Raw genomic sequence first — 23,571 nt, forward strand, 5'->3', positions numbered from 1 at the left:
TAATTCTTATTTATATTCATCACGGCTTAGGGTAGAAAGATTGTCAATTCAAATAAAGGTAAGTGTTATTGTGTTTGGTGTTATATTGTACAAAGTTACCATGATTGTTATTCGCAGAAAAGAATGCTTTAGTTTTATTGAGTTCAATTGAAATCTCTATAAAAATGATGCAGAATGATGCTTTACTGACTTGAGCAGCAAACTATCAGTTCAACACAGAATCTCGAAAAAAAAAAAAATAAATAAAAAAATAAAAAATAAAAATAAAACTGGAGAAAAGAATACTCCTAACCTCAGTGGTAGAAAAAGTAGGATACTGGTATGAAAAAAGTATAGGGGAAAGGAGGATGTGGAGAGAAACTATACAAACAGTTTATTATAAAATCATAATGGTTACATAAAGCAATTTGAATAGAAAGTAGTATACTGGTATCAAATTCTGAAAGGAATAATTCTGAAAATAGGAGAGAGAACTTGTAATAAAAAAAAAGAAGCGAAAAAATAGAAATAAAAAATTCATGTATCAGACCCCAATGGCAAGAAATTTGTAGCATGCAAAAGATAATATAATATCACAAGCATCCCAGACATTGCTCAGGTTACAATTTAAAAAGTTATAGTTAATACTCCTTGGTTCCTTTTTTCTTTTCCGAAGAATGAATTTCACAGCCTATACAACATAAATATAATAAATACATGAGCGAAGGCAACATAATTAATATTATTACTTGAAAATTACATACAAAATAAAATTCATGGTTAATGATAAACTCTTACAACAATGAATCATCAAAGTCTACAAAAGAGGCTTGTTACATAAATAATAATAATAACAATACATGATCCTACACAACTAGCTAACCTATCCAGTTAGTGAACATGCCACAAAGAAGCTTGTTTATAATAATACATGTGTTTTTTTTTTTTTAAGTTGGTGTATCGTGGCGGCTGATATTTGCTGGACAGACTTCTGCAAACTCACAAAATTTGCATTTCCAACGCTCCTCCTCAGGTGTGTAATTGGCTTTTCGCTCTCCCTGCCAGAACTCAAGAGAACACTGAATTTGACCATTGAGCCAATCAGAATCATAAGCAAACTGATCTTCGCCAAGCAATGACTGATCTTCTTGGAATTCATATCTATCAGACAAAACCAAATAATGTTCTTGTAAATCAGTGTGGATTTTGAAGAAATAAGCTACAACAAAACTTTTTGAGCTACTTACTTGAAAGTTGAAATGTCCAAAGCTACTCTAATTACAATACACATGCATAAACATTTTGCTAACCCCGTTTGTGCGGGATAAAGGCAAGGAGGACGACGATGTTTAAAAAGACGGGTTCTAACTTATATGCACAATATCTTAGTATGCCATGAAAGCATTCCAGCAATGCAGAAATCCCAAAAACTGTTAAGAGGAATGCGGGAATAAGTAAAAGAATTATCTCTACCCTTAAACTTTGTACTCACCTCAATAGTAGCTGGTCATGAGCAGGAGGCAACATGCACCACGTATTCCTGAAGTACCTCACTAGATCATCAAGGGTCTGCAAAGGCAATACTAACTATATAGCATGACTTTATGGGATAAACTGAGTAAAAAGCATGATGTGGAATGGCTACATATCTATAAATGGAGAAGGTAAATCTTTTTTTTCGTCTTTCCACACACACACATACATATTGTGTGTTTTGTGTTGTATGGAAGGGATCTGTTTACATGCACGTGGAGGAAATAACATAAATCCATAAATGGACAATTTGGGATGAAGAGATAATTTTACCTCTGCCGGAAAGCCTGAATTGGAAGTGTTCTCTCTGATTTCTTTGGATAAAATGTAATGGGGGTTCAAAGTAAAGGACTCAAAAAATTGCCTGGAGGGGAAGTGATCAGAAACCAAATTGTCCCACAAATACTTGTAGCACATTAATTGAAGCCTGCCAAAACAAATGTTGACTTCATAATTCATGAAATTCTCATTTTATCTCAGACAAATAAAATATACCTGGCTAAAAGGAGAACAGGGCTAATTATGTTTCTAGAAAAAAGTCCTACGTATTAGTACCAATATCTTATCAACGGAATAAAACAGAAACCATGAGAACCTACCTTCCATTTCTTCGCTGTGGTTCAGATGGAATTGTCGCTTGCACACGAGTTTTCGTCTCTACTAATATTGGATTTCTTTCGTTTTCTGTGACAGGCATTCGGATTTCATCAATCACTCCCACCATCCATACACCTTTTACAAAGCCGATTCTGGTTAAGAACAAGAAAGCCCCAATTCCAATCAAGAGAGTGGAGGGGGGAGGGATGAAACAAGAACAAGTGAAAAAAGTGAAGCCGCAAGCCCGAAAACAGACATATAAACATCATCTCTCTCTCATCAAATTTTAGAAAGGGAAAAAGTTATAGCAGTTTATGTTCTAAAATTCTGTCACTTCATAGAAAGAAAGATGTTCCATTTTATAAATTTCTCTTTAGTTCTTTCACTCTCTCCCAAAGAATTTTATTATAAAAGTAACCCAAAAGAGCACAGTAGAAAACAGTACCGAATAGATCAAATGTATTTCAGACTCATTTGAATAAGTTGTAGGTAAAAATCCACAAGTAAAGTTGGTAAATATTTTTCTTTAGTACATAAAAGTACTAGCACAATATCACAACCAAGCTTATTACAAACCAACACGCAGTAAACCCATGTCAGAATAAATGATCAATATGTTACGTAAGAGTTTGACTCATACCCCTTTTATTGTTCTTATAAGCATCTTATACTTTCCATGCCCCAACGTTCAGGGTAATATAACCCAACAATATGAATCAATTCAGTTCCTAATCCTTAGCATGCAGTAACAAAGATTGCCTACAAGAGGAACTTGAAGATAAAAGAATATTAAAAGCCCGATAACCAACTTACAGTGGTAATTCGCGTGTTAATCCATCAAGCAATAATTGATTTGCACCAAGTATAAACTTCATAAATTTTACAGCCCATACATCTTCTTTTGACTCAACACAAACTTTTATTCTTTTTACAACCTGCCATTAGGAGAGAAAAATAATATTTCAAAGGATGTAAAGAAAAAAAAAAAAAAAAAATTTGGAAACAAACATAATACAGCATCTCTTTGATTGCCTGTCCCAGGAAATGTATGGAGCTCATTTATTAGAAGCATGACTTTAAAATACAAAATTGCATCAACAGATTCACTTGGAAAAGTAGTATCACTTTTGCAAGAAGAAAATTTTTTTTTTCCTAGTTGGTACTCACTAGGGGTGGCACTTCGTGTTTGTGGGTCGTGTTCGTGTCGTGTCGATGTAAGGGTATTATATTAAATATGTAAATTCAAACCCAACCCATTTAATAATCGTGTCAAGAATCCTCAACACTAACCCAACCCGTTTATTAAACAGATAAATGTGTTAACTCATTTAATGACTGCTTATCAAAACGAGACATTTAATATTTAATCAAATACTGAATAATAGAAAAAAATTGTCATAATTAACCCAAATATTCAAAATAAAAAGAAAAATCATAAGGTTTAGACAAGGTTTATGTTGAAATGACATAAGTATCCATAGTAATTGGGTTTAAACAGGTGACATATTACATAGGTTATATTCACGATTATAACATGTTGAATTAAATGAGTCAAAAACGGGTTACACAGGTTGAACCCCTCAACCCTAATCCGACACGGCTAAGTAAACGGGTTAATCGTGTCGATCCTTTTATGACCCAAACCCAAACCCTTTTAACTCATGTCGTGTCGTAAATTGCCACCTTTAGTACTCACACACACTTGTCTTTTCTGAAATTTGAATTCCTGACCTTCCTTTGGGAAGTAAGAGGCAAATATTATTAGGCCAATATTACATAAGTAACACGATTTCACCAAAATAAATGGTGATGTAGCGAACAACTAAACCAAGCTTAGCTTAGTGCTTGTTTAACTTCAGGAAGATGATAAAATTTTCATAAACGAGTCATAGTATTAAGAAGCAAAGGAACCATTCCAAAAGCTATGACAATACCCTGGAAGGCAATAGTAGGTAAAATGCATGCACATACAGAACAAGTTTAATGATCTATAGACCTTAAAAATAGTTAAAAAGTCAGGCACATACAACAGAATTTTAATGATATATAGAGTTTAAAAGTATACCTCTTCTTCAAGCTGTATATGACGAGCCCTACCTGCTTCTATTGCTTTAGTAATTCTTGGCCTGCCAAAGTTCAGAAAGAACTCCATTTGTTTTTCGCACCACTCCTAATATTGACATCATACAAGGATAAATATAAGATGAATTTTACAAGTTCCGTGAACTAAACTGAAAGTACCTACATGACGGAGAATGCCTAAAGTTTCAAGTTTAAGAAAGACTCCAATAGAAGGGAAAAAAAAACATATTTTAAGACAAAGCATAATGACATAAACAAATTGAAGGGGTAAGGATGCCTTGAGGAATTATTAAGTGATGCAAGGAAAGGTGTTAAAGTATTAAGGTCAAATCCATCACCAAGTTTACGACTGCTATAAATTCAAATTTTCAAGTCCTGCAGGAATTGAAGTCATTGAAGGAAAGATGCTACTGAATTTGAGTCTGAAACTGCCAAAACATATAATTCTGTTTGGTGTTGAGGGTTGTTAGTAAATGCAGCCCTGCTGTGACAAGTATCTGACTAAGAACTTGAAATTTAAACACAGTTACAGATGGTTTTTCAAGTAAAAGGGGTGCCAACCATGTAAGTAGGTCTGGCCCGGAATATGTTAATGGATGAGGAGAAAATCAATAAAGGAGATTGAATTTTGCCAAATACAGCATTAAAAGTTGTCCATCAATGGGGCTAGGCAACGAATATGCCAAAGGAGCATAAGGGGATCCGGTTGTCAGAATTCAGATTATGAGACAAACATTTTTGTATTGTTAACGGGTTATTGCTATGCTATCAAAATTCAAATTCATTCTTATTATTGAAGGTACAACAATCAAAGCATGAACATTGCAATAGTTAGCTTGAGCAGTTTTGGAGTTTATAGTGAAACCTAACAAAACAAACTACTGCCCATGAGACTACTACAATTTTTTTTTTTTTTTGTCCCCTGAATGACTTGACTACTCCAATTTTCATTCAGTCATTCTTACATGGGCTAGAGACAAAAATCAATTTTTGTCAAAATGAACATACAAGAACACACACAGGAAAGACCTCAAAAACTAAAATGAGATATGAGTAAAGACGTCATGTTTGCTAAAACAGAAAAATCCTAAAACATTTTTTCCTCGTCTTACATTGATTTAACTTAAATTTTCATTTTTTAAAAGAAAAAAGAATTTTTCAGAATTTAGCCAAACATTGGAAAATGTTTTTTTCTGAAAATATTTTATATGTAAAACCTTTTACATACAAAAATATTTTTCAGAATTTAACCAACCACTTGAAAATATTTTACATGTAAAATAATTTACAATAAAAATATTTTACGCTTAAATGAATTTACGAATCAGTGCAGCACACGGAATTCGAAGGAAACTTGTGATGCTTTCAATAAAGTTTATATTTTCGAAAACATAATAGCCCAAGTCTAGCTCAAAAAAAAAAAAAAATGAAGCCCATTACACAAGTCCCAAAAAAAATCACACGACACAACCAACAACCAGAAAAAACAATTTTTTCTTCTTCTTCTTCACAAAATCAAGCAGAATTAAAAGATCATATTCTACAAGAACACAAACCCAGTTCCGAAAACCCAAATTAAAACAACATGTATCAATTTATCAGTAAAATTAATTAATTGAAAAATTAATACCGTTTTAGTGATGTCAGTGACGGCCAACCCTCTTTTCCTCCGGAACTGATGTAGCAACGACTTGGGGACGGGGACACCCCTAGAACCACCACCCAAGTCCTCAATGTCACCAACCAAACTAGTAGTCCCTTTACAATCAGACAACCTCCGTTTGGAGAGCAGAGTAATGGATTGGATCGACCTCGCATTTCTCTGAAACAGGGTCGGAGAGAAGAGAGAGGACGAAGAGAGCATCGTAGAGGAAGAAGATGTTGATGATGAGAGAGAAGAGCCAGTGGCCGCAAAGGCAGCTTCGTATAGAGCCATCACTTCTTCGCTCACGATCTCTATTGGGATCTGAGGGACGGTTTCGTCGTCGTCGTGGGCGGTAGTTGTGTGGTGAGGTGGAGGGGACTGAGTCGGTGACTCGGTCATTTTGTCCGATTCAACCACGAGTTTTAAACTGACCGTTGCAATTGTCGCGGATTTAAGATTTAGACGCAAGCCATACTGCGAATTTTTAGCTTTCGGAGTGTAATAGCCGTTGAACTGGAATGGGCATTTTTAATAAGTATATACCATATAATATACTCGTTAAAGTATTCAACCATACTAGTAGTATTTCTTTTCTTTGTGTACAAGTTTGGAGTGAGAACAATATGTTTTTTCTTACTTCCTTTCTATCTTAACACCTTTTTGCTTTGGAAAAGATAGCTTAATTATTGGACCTCTCTTTAAAGTTTGTGGATTGCTTTCTTCCTGTGTAAGCTAAGAACAATAAAAAAAAAATGAAGAGATTATTAATATCACTTAGACCCTAAATGATTTTTCGATCACTTTTACCGTTAAAAATGTGTCAAATGACAATTTTACCCCATTTTAAAAATCCATTGTAATCCAAAATATCATCAAACTTAAAAGACAAAATTACCCCATTTGTTTCTCTTTCTAAAATTCACACTCTCCCTCTGATTTCATCTCCCACCAAACACAACCCCATCAATCATATTCATATATCACTGCCTCACTGGTGCATCAATGCATGGGCTACTAATCCTTTGTTTTTCTCTACAGTGGAGCAAGTTTGGTCCACTCCTATTACTGGAAATGTAATGTTTCAGGTCATACAGAAGCTTAAATCTCTCAAGGGGACTTTAAAGCAGGTATGCAGAATGGAGATCTCTCAGTTCTCAACAATGGTGGCTCACTCAAGACAAGCTCTTGCTTCTTGCCAGCTACTTCTTGATTCTAATCCTAGAGATACACAATTGAAGCAGCAGGAAAAACATCTAATTGCTCAGCTCTCTAGTTCTGCACTTGTTGAGGAACACTTCATCAAGCAAAAAGTAAAGGTCCGTTGGCTGAATGAAGGAGATAGTAACACAAGCTTTTTCTTCAAGGTCTATAATTCCAAGCTCAACAAGAAGAAAATAACATGTCTCACCTCAGCTAATGGGGACACCATTGAAACTGAGCACCTTGTGATTACTGAGGCAGTGGCACACTTCCACAATTTATTAGGCAGCTTTCCACCTTTTTTTCCTGGCTCAGATGCACTGCAGCCTTTCATAACTAAAACAGTCCCATCCACATTTCTACCAATGCTCTGTACAATTCCTAGTGACACTGAGATCCAAGTATGTTTCTTCTCTTTTGGCAAAGATAAGTCTCCAGGACTAAATGGCTACAACGCTCACTTTTATCAAATGGCTTGGCCTGTAATTGGTAGGGATGTGACTAGTGCTGTTAGGAACTTCTTTGTCAGTGGAAGATTACTCAGAGAGGTCAACCACTCCTATATTGTACTTGTCCCGAAAATCCCTAATCCCTCATCCCTTAATTATTTTCAACCCATCTCTTGCTGCAATACTATCTATAAATGTATTGCTAAGCTCTTGGCCAATAAGCTAAAACAAGTCCTCCCCTCCATCACTGACCCTTGCCAAAATGCTTTTGTGAAGGGTAGACATATTGGGGACCGTGTTTCTTGCACAGGAGCTTCTACAAAGTTATCATAGGAACCTCTCTCCCTCTGGATGTGCAATGAAGATTGACTTGAGAAATGCTTTTGACTCACTTGGGTGGGATTTTGTGTTGACTACTTTGGGTCTACTTGGGTTCCCTCCCGTGATACCCACGGATTTTCATATACGGGTTGGCTAGGCCCACGCCTGAATACCTGAGGATATCAAAACAAATGACAATAATTGAACACAGAGTACAAAATAGATAACAGGAATAAATAAATGACTAAAAGAAAACTAAAATGACAATCCTTTAATAAAACCTCAGAATAAATTTTCATTAACAAATTCCTCTGATACAAGTAATCCTCCAATTTATACAACCCGGGAATCCGTACTCTGTGGACCCCTGGAAAACCAAAACTAAATAAATAACAGCTATAATTGTCTACATCAGAAAACTAAAACATAAATGAACCCCTAAGTAACGCGATCCGGACGAGTGAAGAAGATGATCCCTGCTCAGCACGAACAATCCCTACTCTTGACGAATACCTGAAAAATGATGGTGGGTCAGGCCCACAAACAAGTTCTATTTTAACTACAATCCAAACATAGACCTGATACGCAGATACATCATAGATAACTCAACAATATCTATCTAGTCCATACATATATATATCCACACTAAGGGACTCTCACTGGACTACAAAAGGGGTCTCAACCTAAATAGAAGGCAACATGCAAAACGCACCTGAGGTGGGCATGAGTACCTAGACCTAACAGGGTATACCTCTACCATTATAACCAGTTATGCATCCCAATGCATATATGCTCCTTAACCATCGATCCTAAGACCCAAGCTCATATCGTGGTACTATAATCATATATATATAAATCCTATCATATTCATCCATAAGAAATCTCGTTAGTCATTCAACTTGGTCAGTTGATTTGACTTAATATAAGTAATAAGTAACCCAGTTAGTTATTCAACTTGTTCAGTTGATCTGACTTAAATATAAGTAGCAAGTAATCCAGTTAGTCATTCAACTTGTTTAGCTGATCTGACTTAAATATAAGTAGGATTTAATTTTATAATCCATTCCCTTATTCCAGAGTAGGTAGGACTTAGTATTTTGAACTAATCCGTCCCTAAAATGCCACCGTCCCATACCGGTGTATACAATCCACAATATCCATGTAATTGACAATTAAAATCCAGAATAACATCCATGTAATTAACAGAACAAAATTTAATGGTTCCACAATTAAAATCCAAAATAACATTCACGTAATTGACAGAACAGAATTTAATATTTCTTTAATTAACATCCAGAATAAGCATAATAAGATCTAATAAGTATATGACCCTATTATGCATCCAAAAAAGGTTTTAAATCATGCTACAGTCCGTTAAATTGCTAAAATAAAATTAAGCAATTAAATCCCTTATATCCTTTAACAGTATGCAAAATTGTTTAAACTTTCATACTGTTCAATCCATTAGCATAAAGGTATAAATTATGCAATATGAGGTTTTAATATCACATGAAATTAATATTTAGAACCCGCATTAATATCCCAAAATAGTTCAGGAAACCAAAATCATCCAAACAGTGCCTAACTACTTCCATAATGCACTAAAACAAGAGAGTTTGCTCCCAAAACTTGAGAGCAGACTCTATCCACCCATGGAGCCGGCTCTATACAAGGGAGAGACGGCTCCCCATCACCTGGAGCCGGCTCTTCATAAGAGGGAGCCGGCTCCCACTTCCATGGAGTCGACTCTCTCCCCTTCTGAGAGCCTTAAACCCGTTTCCTTCTGTTCTGCTCCTTCTGCCTCATCTACGACCACTTCCAACTTTCTGTTCTTCATTGATACTGAACCTAAGAGTCTAAACCGTATCCAGTAGCATCCCAACAATTTATATAAAACAGTTTGCATTATTAACAACAATGAAAACAATTAACGATTCTACATGCTTCAAGATTAGACAATGTAATTTAAATTATCAAGAATTGTTCCAGATCAAATTAAACACATATAGAAAATTAATTTAACATTCAAATAAATTCCTGGAGACTACCTAGGCATGCACAGAATACAAGTCGAAGGGAAGGAGCAAGAAATAGAACTTGCCTCTTAAGGTTTCAGTTTGAAACATTTAACTGTCCTCTGCCTAGACTTTCCGACGACCTCTGATTGTCGTCAAGCCTCCTACTGCTCTGGTTCGAATCCACAAGCAGACCCTCTTCCTTCCTCCTTGGTCCAACCTTCAATTTACGGCCAAAACCCCAACTGATCTTCTCAGTTTCTCTCAAACCTCTCTGTATTTTACCCTGCCTCCACTGATACGTGACTAGGGTTCTAAACCCTTGGCAGACAAAACATTAATATATATAAGCTTATTCAAAACCTAATTCTAATCCTACTTACACCTTATGTTCGATGGAAAGAAAAATTAAAATATAATACAATATAAAATAAATATTTATATAAGTCGACTATCCCACGTGATTTCATAAAAGTAAATAAAACCCTAAAACTATATTATACATATATAATGAATAATAATATTAATTTAATCATTAATAATAATTAATAATTAAACTAACCCTTAGTACATATATACCCATATATATATGTATAACCATCCATGGGTATTAACTGTACCAATTACCCTCTTATCAAAATAGTCCATGAGATCTAAACGGTTAGTTTATCACTACTGTCTATGCCCAACTCCATGAAAAATAAAAATAGAAATAAACATTTAATTTAACATTTACTTTAAGTCCATATAAATACAAAATTTTAACTAAACAGATAAATCAATTAATTTAACATTTAATTTTCACATAAGCACACAATTCACTTAAAACAAATAAATCAAGTTAAACAAATAATTATAAGCCACATAATCAATTTAAACTTATAACATGAAATGTGATACCCCTCGGTTCCGAGACACGGGTTGATCAGGCCTAGGCCCAAACCCGAGGGAATATCAAACAATTTAAGTATTTTAAATTGAACACAGAATAAAAATTTAGGAATTTAAATAAAGAAAACCAAAAGAAATATAAATAAAATCCTCCAACGATAAAAATATCAACTCAATCCTCCAAAACCTTCAAGGTTACAATTTGGGAATCCAACTAATAGACCCCTAAAGAAAATCTCAACTGAACTGAAACTGAGAAAAAATTAAACTGGAATCTTCAAGAGAAGTCCTACATATATAGATGAATGTGAGATTGTCCTCGACAAGCAAGATCAAGCTCTAATGCTGGAACCGTCCGATACCTGACAAGAATAATAAAGGAGTGGGTCAGACCCACGAGCAAGTCCTAATCTAACTGCAATCCATACAATGACCCGATACGCAGATACACCGTAGACACCTTACAATATCTATCTAGTCCATACATATAAATATATCCACACTAAGAAACATTCACTGGTCTATAATGGGGGTCTCAACCTGAATAGAAGGCAACATGCGAAAACGCACCCAAAAGTGGACATGAGTACCTAGACCTAACAGGGTACACCTCAACCTATTATAACCAGCTACGCATCCACTGCATATACGCACCCTAACCAATGAATCTGAGACTCAAGCTTATCTCATGGTACCATAAACATATATATAAAGTCCGTCCAAAACCAGGATATGTAGTTCAAATATTTATTAAACTGACATACAATAAACCAACTAATTAGTCACTCAACTTATTCAGTTAATATGACTTAACTACCATCCATTAATCCAGGAAGTCATCCAACTTAGTTACAGTTGATCTGATTTAGTCACAATTAGGATTCAATATCTTTCAATCCATTCCATTAATCCATTAGGTTAGGTTTATGCGTTTTGAGCTAAACCGTCCCCAGTATGTCACCGTCCCATATCGGTGCATACAATCCTCTATATCCATGTAAATTATAAAACATAAATAATAGGCTAGTAATTTACAGTCTAAAACCAGTATCCAAATCATTGTAGAAAGAAGATTAAAGTTTCAGCAATTTAAATCCAAGAATTAAACGACGTAATTGCTGGAAACGGTTTAATAATTCACAACTAGCATCCAGAGCAGGCATAGATCAAATCTAATATATCAATGACTCTCTCATGCATTTAAAATGAATTCTATAATCATATTATAGTCCAATAAATTGCTAAATTAATTTAAGCAACTTAGTTTTTTTTATCGGGTAACAGCGTAATAAGTTGTACACTAGTACCACTAATTTTCCACTGTTTGTACCAAGTGTTTAAAACTGACTTTTAATTATTTTAGAGTCTTACTGATACCCAAAACCACCCTTTTAATCATTCTGTACAGTCTCAGAACAATCAGATACACCCATACTCCAAACAGTAAAACACAGTAAGTAGAAAACTAAAAAATAAAATAAAACAGAACGTAAAATGAAGAGGGAGCCTGCTCCAAATTTTGGGAGCAGGCTCTTTCAGCCTAAAGCCGGCTCTAGGATTCCTTGGAGCGGGCTCTACTTGTTGTGGGAGCCGGGTCCCACTTCTATGGAGCTGGCTCTCACCTCTTTTGAGAGCCTTCAGTCCCGGTGCTTCATTTCAGCTTCTCTGCTCCTTCTCCGGCTTATTCCTATCACTCTATTGGCTTTTAAAACTAATCTTAGGTGTCATATTAATACCCAGTAGCATCCCAATGATAACAACAATTAAAATCAATTACAGAGATTAAATTTGTTACCGAACTAACTCGCGTTAGGAACAAAACTGAAACTATTGTTCTATTCCAACCCCTCTGTTCCACTTCACAACTGATCTGAGGAGTCTTATATCATCCCATTAACATCCCCATGGTACGTTTACAGAAGATAAAAGCAAGAATCGTAACTAAAATCACAACAGATTTTAACATGCTTTAATGAACAAAACTAACCCGCGTTAGGAACAAAACTGAAACTATAGTTCTATTCCAACCCCTCTGTTCCTCTTCACAACTGATCTTAGGAGTCTTATATCATCCCATTAACATCCCCATGGTTCGTTTACAGAAGATAAAAGCAAGAATCGTAACTAAAATCACAACAGATTTTAACATGTTTTAATGAACAGAACTGGGAGCAACCATACACGAACTGTAAACAGATTTAAATTCAAGGCAAACAGATCATCAACAAAGCATATATTAAACACGTAAGTTTCAATAACTAATTAGTTAAACCCTAGAGACTATCTAGGTGCACAGAACACGAGCCAAAAGGGAAAGAGGAAGATAAGAACTTGCCTGTAGTTTTGGACTCAAAACTTTGTTGTCGTCTTCCTAACTTTCGGCAAACACTGACTACCTTCTAGCCTCCTCTGGTTTTGGTCTAATCCACCAAAATCCTCCCTTGGTACTCACTGTTATTCTCTTTGACAATTCTTACAGTGCCTCCGTTCACAACCTTCTGTGTTATGAACTAACTTCCCGTTTATGTATTATGAATTATGATTGTAAACCCTAGGCTAAAGCGTAATGGTTGTGTTTATAGGTTTAACTCTAAAACCCTAATCCTTATAATTTTAGAGACAGAGCCCTAATCTTAATCCTAGTCGGCCCATAAACAAAACCTACGATTAAATTATATGTCGGCTACACTAGGTGATGTCCAAAAGAAACTGTGGGTCAATTAATGTAATTAAAAACTCACGTAACTTAATTTTAACATTACAAGAATTTTAGTAAGTTAATTACCTAAGTTTAAAACAGTGAATTACAAATAATACAATTAATAATTTACGAAAATAGACACAACAATTAATAATTTAAATAAATCAAATAATGCACATAAAACCAATTTAATTCAAATTTCAAATAACCAATTAAACAAATGAAAAACAATAAAACAAATAAAAATGCAATAAGGACAATAAAATAAATAAAAATGCAATACAATAAATATTAAAAATGCCGAGACTATCCTTTTAAAAATAGGGGTATTACATGAAACCACATAAACACATAGCCACGTAAACAACTAAAAATGCACAAGAAATAAAACTTTAAATTTCAATTATATCCTTTTGAAAACTAGGGGTATTACACTCCCCTATTCATTAAGTGGATTAAAACATGTATTACTTCCCCATCATTCACTGTATCCATAAATGGGGAATTCCATGGTCATTTTCAAGGTGTAAAAGGCCTAAGACAAGGTAATCCTATCTCACCCCTGCTCTTCGTGGTTGCCATGGATGTCCTATCATCTATCATCAAAGGTTTCATTGCTGATAATCCAGATTTCAAATATCATTCAAGGTACAGGAAATTGGCCATTTCCCACCTCATCTTTGCAGATGATCTTCTTCTATTTTCTTATGGGGATCTCTCCTCCATCACTACTCTCAAACAAGCACTTGACCACTTTTTTCACTATCAGGACTCTCCATCAACAGCTAAAAAAGCTCCTTCTTTGTTTTTGGAATAGATGGGGTACTAATTGATAGCATAAAGACCTTTATAGGATTTGATTGTGGTTCACTACCTATAAGGTATTTAGGAGTTCCCCTAATCTCAACTAGACTCAGTTCAAATGACTGTAGAGGATTGGTGGAAAGGATCACTAGCAAGATTAACCACTGGTCTACCAATTTTCTCTTATATGCTGGCAGGATCCGGTTAATTCAATCAGTGCTTTACAATATGATTAATTACTGGTTTAGCCTCTTTATCCTTCCCATGGCAATGATTACAGAAATCAATAAGCTCATTCGAAATTTCCTATGGACAGGCATTGATTTCAAGCACACAGGGGCTAAGGTCAATTGGGAAGCATGTTGTTAACCTAAAGAATGTGGGGGACTTTGTTTTAGATGTTTGGAGGTTGCAAATAGGGCAGTTGCCCTAAGACATATTTAGGCTCTTCTTTCCAAAAGAAGGGATAACCTCTGGGCTCAATGGGTCAGGGTACAACTTATCAGAGGTAGATGTTTTTAGACTGCATGCATCCCACAGTCCTGTTCCAGTAATTGAAAGAGAATCCTATAGCTAAGAGGACTGGCTAGGACCATGATAAAGACGAAGGTTGGGGATGGAAATTCAATCTTTTTTTGGGAGGACAACTAGTTACCTGACGGACCACTATCCAGTAGAGTCTCTGGGGAGTTTATTGCGCACTCTACAATTTTACCCACTGAAAAGCTTTCTTCATTCATACATGATGGACATTGGTCCTTCCCATAGCCCATTGTTGATCAATTTTCCAACCTCGCTAGCATTCACCCACCTGCTATGACTAGGGACTCCTCTGCCTGGATCCCATCACCAACAGGTGATTTTTCACTCAACCACACAATGGAATGGCTTCAGACACAATGAAAGGCGAAACCTTGGAGTCACCTAATCTGGAACAGCTTTTCTATCCCACGATGTAAGTTTTCTCTCTGGCTCGCAGTGCAAAAGAGGTTACCCACACTTGATAGAAGCAACATGAGATCCTTCGCAGCCCAAGAACCTGTCACTTATGCAACATGGTTGATGAATCCTACAACCATCTCTTATTTGCATGTTCTTTTACCAAACCAATTTGGATTGCTCTTCAGCAGAAATGTCGATTTCATGCACCCCCTTCATCTTGGTTTGTGTTTATTGAATGGGCAACAACACGATGGTTAAATAGGGATTTGAGATCCTCGGTAAACAAGCTCATGCTCTCCACCATCATCCATAGGGCTCACTTGATTGTTTATCTATTATCATCATTTGGTATTCACAATAAATTAATTTTCTCGTCATATAATTAGATTATTAATCATCCAGAATGCACTCACTCTATATTTATGACATTTTAGGAATCTAGATATTTAGAAAAATGATGATAAAATTGCATAATAATAAATGTGAGGCTTTTAGTGAGTTAATTTATGTGTTACTGAACCAATCTTGCAGTAAGGCATGGAAGTACATCAAATGATTCGGTACCGAGAAAAGATGTGTTAGCATCACCAAGGAAAAAAAATCAAAATTTTCAAAAGATTTACTTTCCATTAGAATTTGAATAACACCCCAATTAACACGAGTTCCAATTCTAGCGGCCACTACAAAAAGCACAAAGTAATAAAGATTACAATTTTTGACAATTATTTATTTTAACTTAATTATCAAAAAATAACTATGATTTTGTTAAATGCATGAGATGTGAAATGTAATGTTTCAAGGAAGATGGTAAATTAATAATTTTACACCAAAAGCAAAATAAGAGACGTGTAAAACAACTTACTAGAGTTAGGGCCTGTTTGATTTCCCAATTAAGCGTTGAATGCAGAACACGGTAAGTGATTTTTAAAAATAAGTATGTTTGATAAAATTTTAAGACACCGCTTAACATGGTAAGTACCGCTTAAAAGAGGCCAAAATTTTAAGCATTGGAAAGGTTGCTTATAGCTTATCGCAGAACACGGTAAGGGGTTGGATTTAAAAAATAAATTTCTAATGACTACTCTACCCTCATATAATCATATATATTTAGTTGCTTGTTGTTGCTCATGAAAATGAATTACATGAACAAATTCCAAAAAAATAAAAAACATAATTCTACCTAATATATTTTAAACTATTACCATTCATATTGATTCACTTTATATAGAAAATAATTATTTATATAAGAATTTTATTCAATTTTACGTACTTTCTTTAATATTGTTAACACCATTTTTATACCCTACATAAATATTATGTAATTATTTATATTTTAAACTATTACCATTCATATTCATATTGATTCACAATATATAGAAAATAATTATTTATATAACAAAATTCTATTCAATTTCACATATTTTGTTTAATATTGTTAATACCATTTTTATACCCTACATAAATATTATGTAATTATTTATATAATAGAATTTTATTCTCAGAGAAGAATTGTGTTTCAAATATAACAAAATTACTTTCTTTAGTAATAATATTTTTGAATATTTATTTATCATACAGGAAAAAAAATATTTAGTTATCATATACTTTATTAACCATTTTAAACATATTATATTGGAGATAAATGTTATTTGTGTGATGCTGCACACACACACCTGAAGATTTATGGTACCTTATCGTAATATACGATATTTGGTTAGCCAACTTTCGAAATGGTGGTTGTCCTAGAACAAAAGAAAAGCTATTTAACCATGCACATGCCAAGCTAAGGAATGTGATTGAACGAATATTTAGAGTATTAAAGGCTCGTTTTCCAATCTTGAATTTATATTTTTTTATGATTATATTTGACATTAATATTCATTGTTAAATTGATATAATTCATTGAGTGAATGTGGTTATTTTATTAATATTTTTGTATTATAAATATAAAACTGTTATGAGTATCAGATATTAAAGGCAAAAATGTAATATGTACAACTTTCAGACTTCACCTTTTGTATATAACAAACAATCTTAATGAATTCAGCGCTTAAAATTAAAACGTTATCAAACAGGTTTTCAAATTAATATATTCAGCGCTTAATATTCAGTACTTGAAATTTTCAGTGCTTAATTTTCAATTTTATCAAACAGCACCTTACTGTATTGTGCATATCCTGAAAAGATAAAGAGGGGTTTTGGATTTTGCATTGTAGATGTAAATCCGAAATAAGGATGGAAAAAAATCAAATTAAAAATTAAATTGTAAGCAGAGGACCATTCAAATTACTATCGTATAGACCAATTTGTAAATAGTTATATAAATATACTCATTTTCATTTTTAATCTCCAAACTCCATCCTAATTTATAAAACCAATTTTCATTTATTCCCTTACGGGCTACTGAGGGATTTGCTCTTGCAAGGAACCACATCAACATGTTGTGGAAAAGGATGAAAATCAAATTAAACTTTCTTTCTTTCTTTTTTTTTCTTTTTCTTTCTGAAGTCTAGTTTCATCAATGACTGACAGAACAATGGAGTTAGTGATAGGTGGAGGAGAGAGTAGGGAGAAGAGAAGGGTGGGTTGTTTTGCTTGAGTAATGGGTATTTTGGTCACTTAACATAAGTCTTATGGATAGTTAAATTATTTTATACATAAAATAATCTTTTTATAAGGTAACATAAAGTCAAAGGGGGGTAACAATGCATTTTTATATGCAAAAAGTGATCTGGCACAATTGAAAAATAACTTTTAAGGTGTGAGTCGAAAACAGAACAAATTAATCTTATTTTTTTATTAGTAAAAAACTCATACACCTGTCATTGTTTTATAGGTCTTATGGATAGTTAAATTATTTTATACATAAAATAATCTTTTCATAAGGTAACATAAAGTCAAAGGGGGGTAACAATGCATTTTTATATGCAAAAAGTGATCTGGCACAATTGAAAAATAACTTTTAAGGTGTGAGTCGAAAACAGAACAAATTAATCTTATTTTTTTATTAGTAAAAAACTCATACACCTGTCATTGTTTTATAGCCATTAACTCTCTCCAATTCCTTTCAAAAGATAAAGAGGTACCATGTGTTTCAATAACTAGAGAGTACTGTACAATTTCTTATACCTTTAATAGAACAATGAAAAACTAATAACACATATTAATGTAATTTTTATTTTTATTTTTATTTTTTATGTTTTAATAAAATAAAATAAAATAATGCATCGGTACTTGCTGCGTAATATCCCAATTAATGAAAATCCTCCAATATTCTTGACAATAATTCATCATTTGCTATGGATTCTATATTATAATTCACATTTTGAAAGAAAATTATATAAAGATTATATAGTTAAAATTTCGTATCAGAATTTATTTATATTGGATCATACCTAAGAAGCACGGATATTTCTATGAAGGAATTATACGTACCTGTGTCAGATATCGACACTCCTTGAATACTCGTCGTATACGTATTTGACACTTTATACATATCCATAAATAAAAATTAATTTTATTATTTCGTATACTTAATTGACACTTCTTGAACATTTCTAACACAAGTCTATTAGTAATTTTGAAATTAATATGAATACTATTGTAACAAAGTAGTAAAATAATAATATATATGATATAAAAATCATTACGATATAATTTCATTTTCTAATTCATTTCATAGCAACTCTTAATATATAAATTATAAATTAATTAAATTTTTATAATACTATTACTGAATAGATATATAAAAATAAATATTTATATTTATATGTAACCGTATTTACGTCATATCCGTATCTAACTTTTTAAAAATTTAATGTGTCAACATATTCGTGTTGTATCGTATCCGTGCTACATTGTTTTTCTCTCACCATGAGATATTTTAATATTAGTTATTGGACCATTTAGTTTGTGCATGTTCTTTATTTTTTTTCTCAAAATATGCCAATTTAAAGAGGGTGCTCAGGAGTAATTGTTTTACAAGTTACATGCAATTTTTAAATCATATAAAAATAGTTATGCTATGTATTTGAACACGCATTGAATTAAAAATTGAAAATATATATATAATTTAAACTGAATATTTTTCAATTCTACTTTTAACGTGCATGCTCTGAAAAGCAACATTACTTCTTCTACTTATACAAAGACATGATGAATATAGAACAATAAAATCACGAACCAAAGCCCTCTTTCTAGCAAAGGAACGGAGGTTAACCACGAATTGATCAAAAATAAAAAGTCACATCCTATAATAATATTATATAATATGTTCATCAAAGTTACTAATTGATATTGAAAATTTTAAAATTTGAATTTTAAGTGATGAATTTATCAAATGGCAATTAAAAATTAAATTTTTTTTATATTTTTTTAAATTTTTGTATAATGTTCTTTTCACTTAAAATATTCGCACTTAATTAAATAAGTATTTAACTCATTCAAAATTCAGTATTAAATTGAGTTATCAAACACCATTTAATTATATAGATCAATTTAAAATAAAAAAAAAAAATTCACAACTAAAATAAACTTAGATATTTTAGCATTTTGACTAATAATTGTTGTGTTTGGGAGTATAAATCATAAATTTAGAATTGAAATAAATTTAGTTCAAAATTTTAATTAAATTTATTTCAATTTCAAATTTAAACCATTGTGCTTCCAAATATAGAGAGGTGAATGCAAAATATTTCTAACATTTTAACTTCTTTTTTTCTACAGCAAAATAAGTTTGAATTTATCAGTGAGCCATTATTTTCCAAATTTGTTTGGCTTGATTATTATTTTTTACTAATTTGTTTATGTGGATGATTATATCTAAGTTTTCAAATTTATTTAACAATTAAAAATAAAACTGAAATTAATTCTTGAATCATGTGAAGTGTGATAGGAACAACACCATGAAATGGAAGTATCGAAGCATACAACTGCTTTTATGCTTAATTACTAGTCACCATATAAGACTTTGTCTCAATGTGATCGGAAATTCCTCACCAGATTATAAAATGGTGTCTATGTATCCAAACGCCACCAAAGCTATCAAAGCTGCATGAGTGACACGTGTCCCCTACAAACTCTCCCTCCACACTACATAAACAGACCTCTCTCAACACATAATTCACCGTGATTCTAGTTCTAATTGCAGAACCAAAATTAACAAGAAGCTAGAGAGAGAGAGAGAGAGAGAGATGGGAGAGAGAAGAGCTTTGTTGCTGCTGCTGGTGCTAGCGATCATGTGCCATGTAGTGGCCTTGGTGAGTGGTTACCGTGAAGACTATCCTGAAGGAGGAGGAGGGAGGAGAGAGAGAGAGGAGAGAGAAAGAGAGAGGGAAGAGAGAGAGCATGAAGAAGGGTGGTTTCTGTTGCAGGACTCAAAGCATGTGGTGAAGACTGATGCAGGGGACATGAGAGTGGTGAGAGGAGGGTTTGGAGGCGCCAGATCTATTGTGGAAACTCCTATGCACATTGGCTTCATCACCATGGAACCCCAAAGCCTTTTCATCCCTCAGTACCTTGATTCCACTCTCATCCTCTTCATTCGCAGAGGTACATATATATCTATAAATATTCAACATATAGACATTCAAATATATAATTAATGTTATATATGATTAATGGACTTTTTTTTTATTTATCTGTGATTCAATATTAATTTCGAGTACATATTACGTCCAATGATATTACTGAGGAACGGTCTTTATCAGAATACTTTTGCTTCTCACTTTGCTCAATTAGCAATATATATATATATATATATATATATATATATATATATATATAATGTGTTATGTGATTGGTTACAGGGGGAGCGAGGATTGGAATGATATACAAAGATGACTTTGTGGAGAAGATACTGAAGATGGGAGATATATATAGAATTCCGGCCGGCTCGGCGTTCTACTTGGTTAACACAGAGGAGGGGCAGAGACTACATGTCATATGTAGCATCGACACATCCGAGAGCTTGCGGTCGGATACCTTACAGGTATGTATATATGTATATGCGATTACCCATTTTTTTTGTTACATACACAATGATATGGTTTTTTAAAGTTAATAGAAAATATATAGATGATTAAAGACTCCAATTGTGCCACATTAATCTCTGTGTTACACAATTAGATACTTAATTTAAATACAGAATGTAAATGATTGTACATTCCAATTTTGGCACTTTAGTTTGTTGAGAAGTGTAGAAAAGATTTTATTCATTCCTTTCATGTTTATTGTTTTATTTATACAGATTAATTTATTAAAAACTGCCCATTTTCCATCTCTGCAGTCTTTCTTCATTGGTGGAGGAACTTATCCCACATCTGTTCTTGCTGGATTCGACCCCGAAACACTAGCAACTGCATTTAACGTGAGTCAGATATTTAACTTAATGTTGCATTTGGGAATACTTAGAATTGAAGAAAGAATTAGATGAAACTTCAAACTAATTATTCTTCAATTCTAATTTTTAATTGGTACTCCCAAACATAGCATTAGTATTAATTTGTGCTAAGGATCACACACACACATTAATCAATTAAGGTCCATTGCAGGTCTCAGTAACAGAATTAAGGGAGGTGTTGACTAAGCAAGAAGCGGGCCCAATTGTCCACTTGTCGGACTCTCATTCACCAAGTGTTTGGACACAATTCATGCAATTAAAGGAGCATGAAAGGGTAGCTCACCTAAAGAGAATGGTGCACTTTCAAGAAGAAGAAGAAGAAGAAGCCATTGAGGAGGAGCAACCAACATGGTCATTCAGGAAGTTCTTGAACTCCGTATTCGGTGAAGAAAATAAGAGAAAGGAGGAGAAGAGAACGACCAGCGGGAAGGAACCGGACTCCTACAACCTCTACAATAGACGTCCCGACTTCAGGAACAACTATGGCTGGAGCATGGCCCTCGACGAATCCGATTACACCCCACTTCGCCACTCCGGTGTTGGCGTTTATTTAGTCAATCTCACTGCGGTAACCGGCCACTTCTTCTTCCTTTGAAAATAAAGCTCATGTTGAAGTAACGGATATATCTTATAAATTTATAATAGTTGTTATAATTTTCAAGAAGGAACATACAGTCAATTGGAAATCTGAAAATTGTACAAAATTTTCAGTTTAATTCTAAGACAATTTCTGAAAACTATTTTTTGAAAACATGAATCATGGTGTAAAATTTCTAAAAAAATTAGAGAAAAAAATCGACTGTACGTTTTATGAAATTTTGATTTTTTTTTTTTTTAAAGAATTCAATGCCAGTTTTTGAAAACATGAATCACGGGGGTGTAGAATTTCTAAGAATTTTAAGAGTACAAAATGGAATCGTTATGGTTAAGTACTAAACAAAAGTTATTTTTCGTAAATTAGTTCCTCATTTTGACTGTGTTTGAGATAATATTAATTGTAATGAAAAATCTTTATAATGTCAATACATCTCACATTCGAGCGTGCATTAGCTCATTATTGAGTGTTCAACTCCTGCTAAGGACAATATTAAGGACAATATTGCTAGTCTATGTGCTTGCTTGAACTTTCGAAATATATATTTATATATATCACATTCTAACTGTGTTTTTTTATATAGGGGTCTATGATGGCACCTCATGTTAACCCAACAGCGACAGAGTATGGCATTGTGCTGAGAGGAAGTGGTACAATCCAGATAGTGTATCCTAACGGAACTTCTGCAATGAATGCACAAGTGAGTGAAGGTGATGTGTTTTGGGTGCCAAGATACTTCCCATTCTGCCAAATAGCGTCTAGAACCGGTCCCTTCGAGTTCTTCGGCTTCACCACCTCGGCACGCAAGAACCGGCCACAGTTCCTGGTGGGTCGGAACTCGATTCTGCAGACCATGAGAGGAGATGAGTTCGCAGCTGCATTTGGTGTGAGCAGGGAGAAGCTTTGGGAGATCATCGATGCTCAGAATGAGGCCGTCATTCTGCCCTCGGCCTCCGCGGCACCGCCGGAGATGAAGATTAAGGTGAAGAAGGTGGTGCCTAAGGTGATAACAGAGGTGGTTATGGACTTTGACTGAAGGACTAGGACTAGCTATTTGGTATGGGTGGGTAGAGATGAAATAGCGATTTCAGGAGCGTTTATGTTTATGTTTTGTTTTGTTCTGTTTTTGTTTATTGTGGTTCTTTGCTAAGATTTTGAGAGATGTGACTAAGATGGTTTTAATCTTTTTTTCTCCTCAGTCCACGACTCCACGTGTGTAAATTAATAAGGTCTTTTTTTCTCTTTATCCATTGCTATGCTATTTAGACCATTTTCAAAAGTCATGATGCCAATTTTTGAGCTTTTTTTGGTCACGTTTGAGACTTGAATTCAAACGAACTAAAAAGGAAAAGAAAATACTCCGTAACATTTTAAAGTGGGTTAAAATAAAATTGGTTAACCCATATTTGAATTCATT

General features: G+C 33.8%; 2 protein-coding genes across 2 annotated transcripts; one reads left to right on the forward strand and one right to left on the reverse strand.

The window, feature by feature from the left end:
* Positions 1-697: 697 nt before the first annotated feature.
* LOC132269531 (exonuclease V, chloroplastic-like) lies at positions 698-6,440 on the reverse strand. Its single transcript, XM_059770764.1, has 7 exons — positions 5,822-6,440; positions 4,175-4,279; positions 2,923-3,044; positions 2,112-2,261; positions 1,786-1,939; positions 1,472-1,548; positions 698-1,140 (listed from the first exon to the last, which is right to left on the reverse strand). Exons 1-7 carry the CDS (start codon positions 6,233-6,235, stop codon positions 927-929), a joined length of 1,236 nt encoding a protein of 411 aa, XP_059626747.1. The 5' UTR covers positions 6,236-6,440; the 3' UTR covers positions 698-926.
* Positions 6,441-20,351: 13,911 nt separating this feature from the next.
* LOC132268429 (vicilin-like seed storage protein At2g28490) lies at positions 20,352-23,412 on the forward strand. The gene is made up of 5 exons (XM_059769277.1): positions 20,352-20,709; positions 20,967-21,148; positions 21,446-21,526; positions 21,711-22,127; positions 22,738-23,412. The coding sequence occupies exons 1-5, from the start codon at positions 20,352-20,354 to the stop codon at positions 23,188-23,190; spliced, it is 1,491 nt and encodes a 496-aa protein (XP_059625260.1). The 3' UTR covers positions 23,191-23,412.
* Positions 23,413-23,571: the final 159 nt, after the last annotated feature.

Source organism: Cornus florida, unplaced genomic scaffold (genome assembly GCF_030987335.1).
Source record: "Cornus florida cultivar Cherokee Brave unplaced genomic scaffold, ASM3098733v1 CherokeeBrave_3.0.0_Hap2_Chr08, whole genome shotgun sequence".
Classification (NCBI taxonomy): domain Eukaryota; kingdom Viridiplantae; phylum Streptophyta; class Magnoliopsida; order Cornales; family Cornaceae; genus Cornus; species Cornus florida.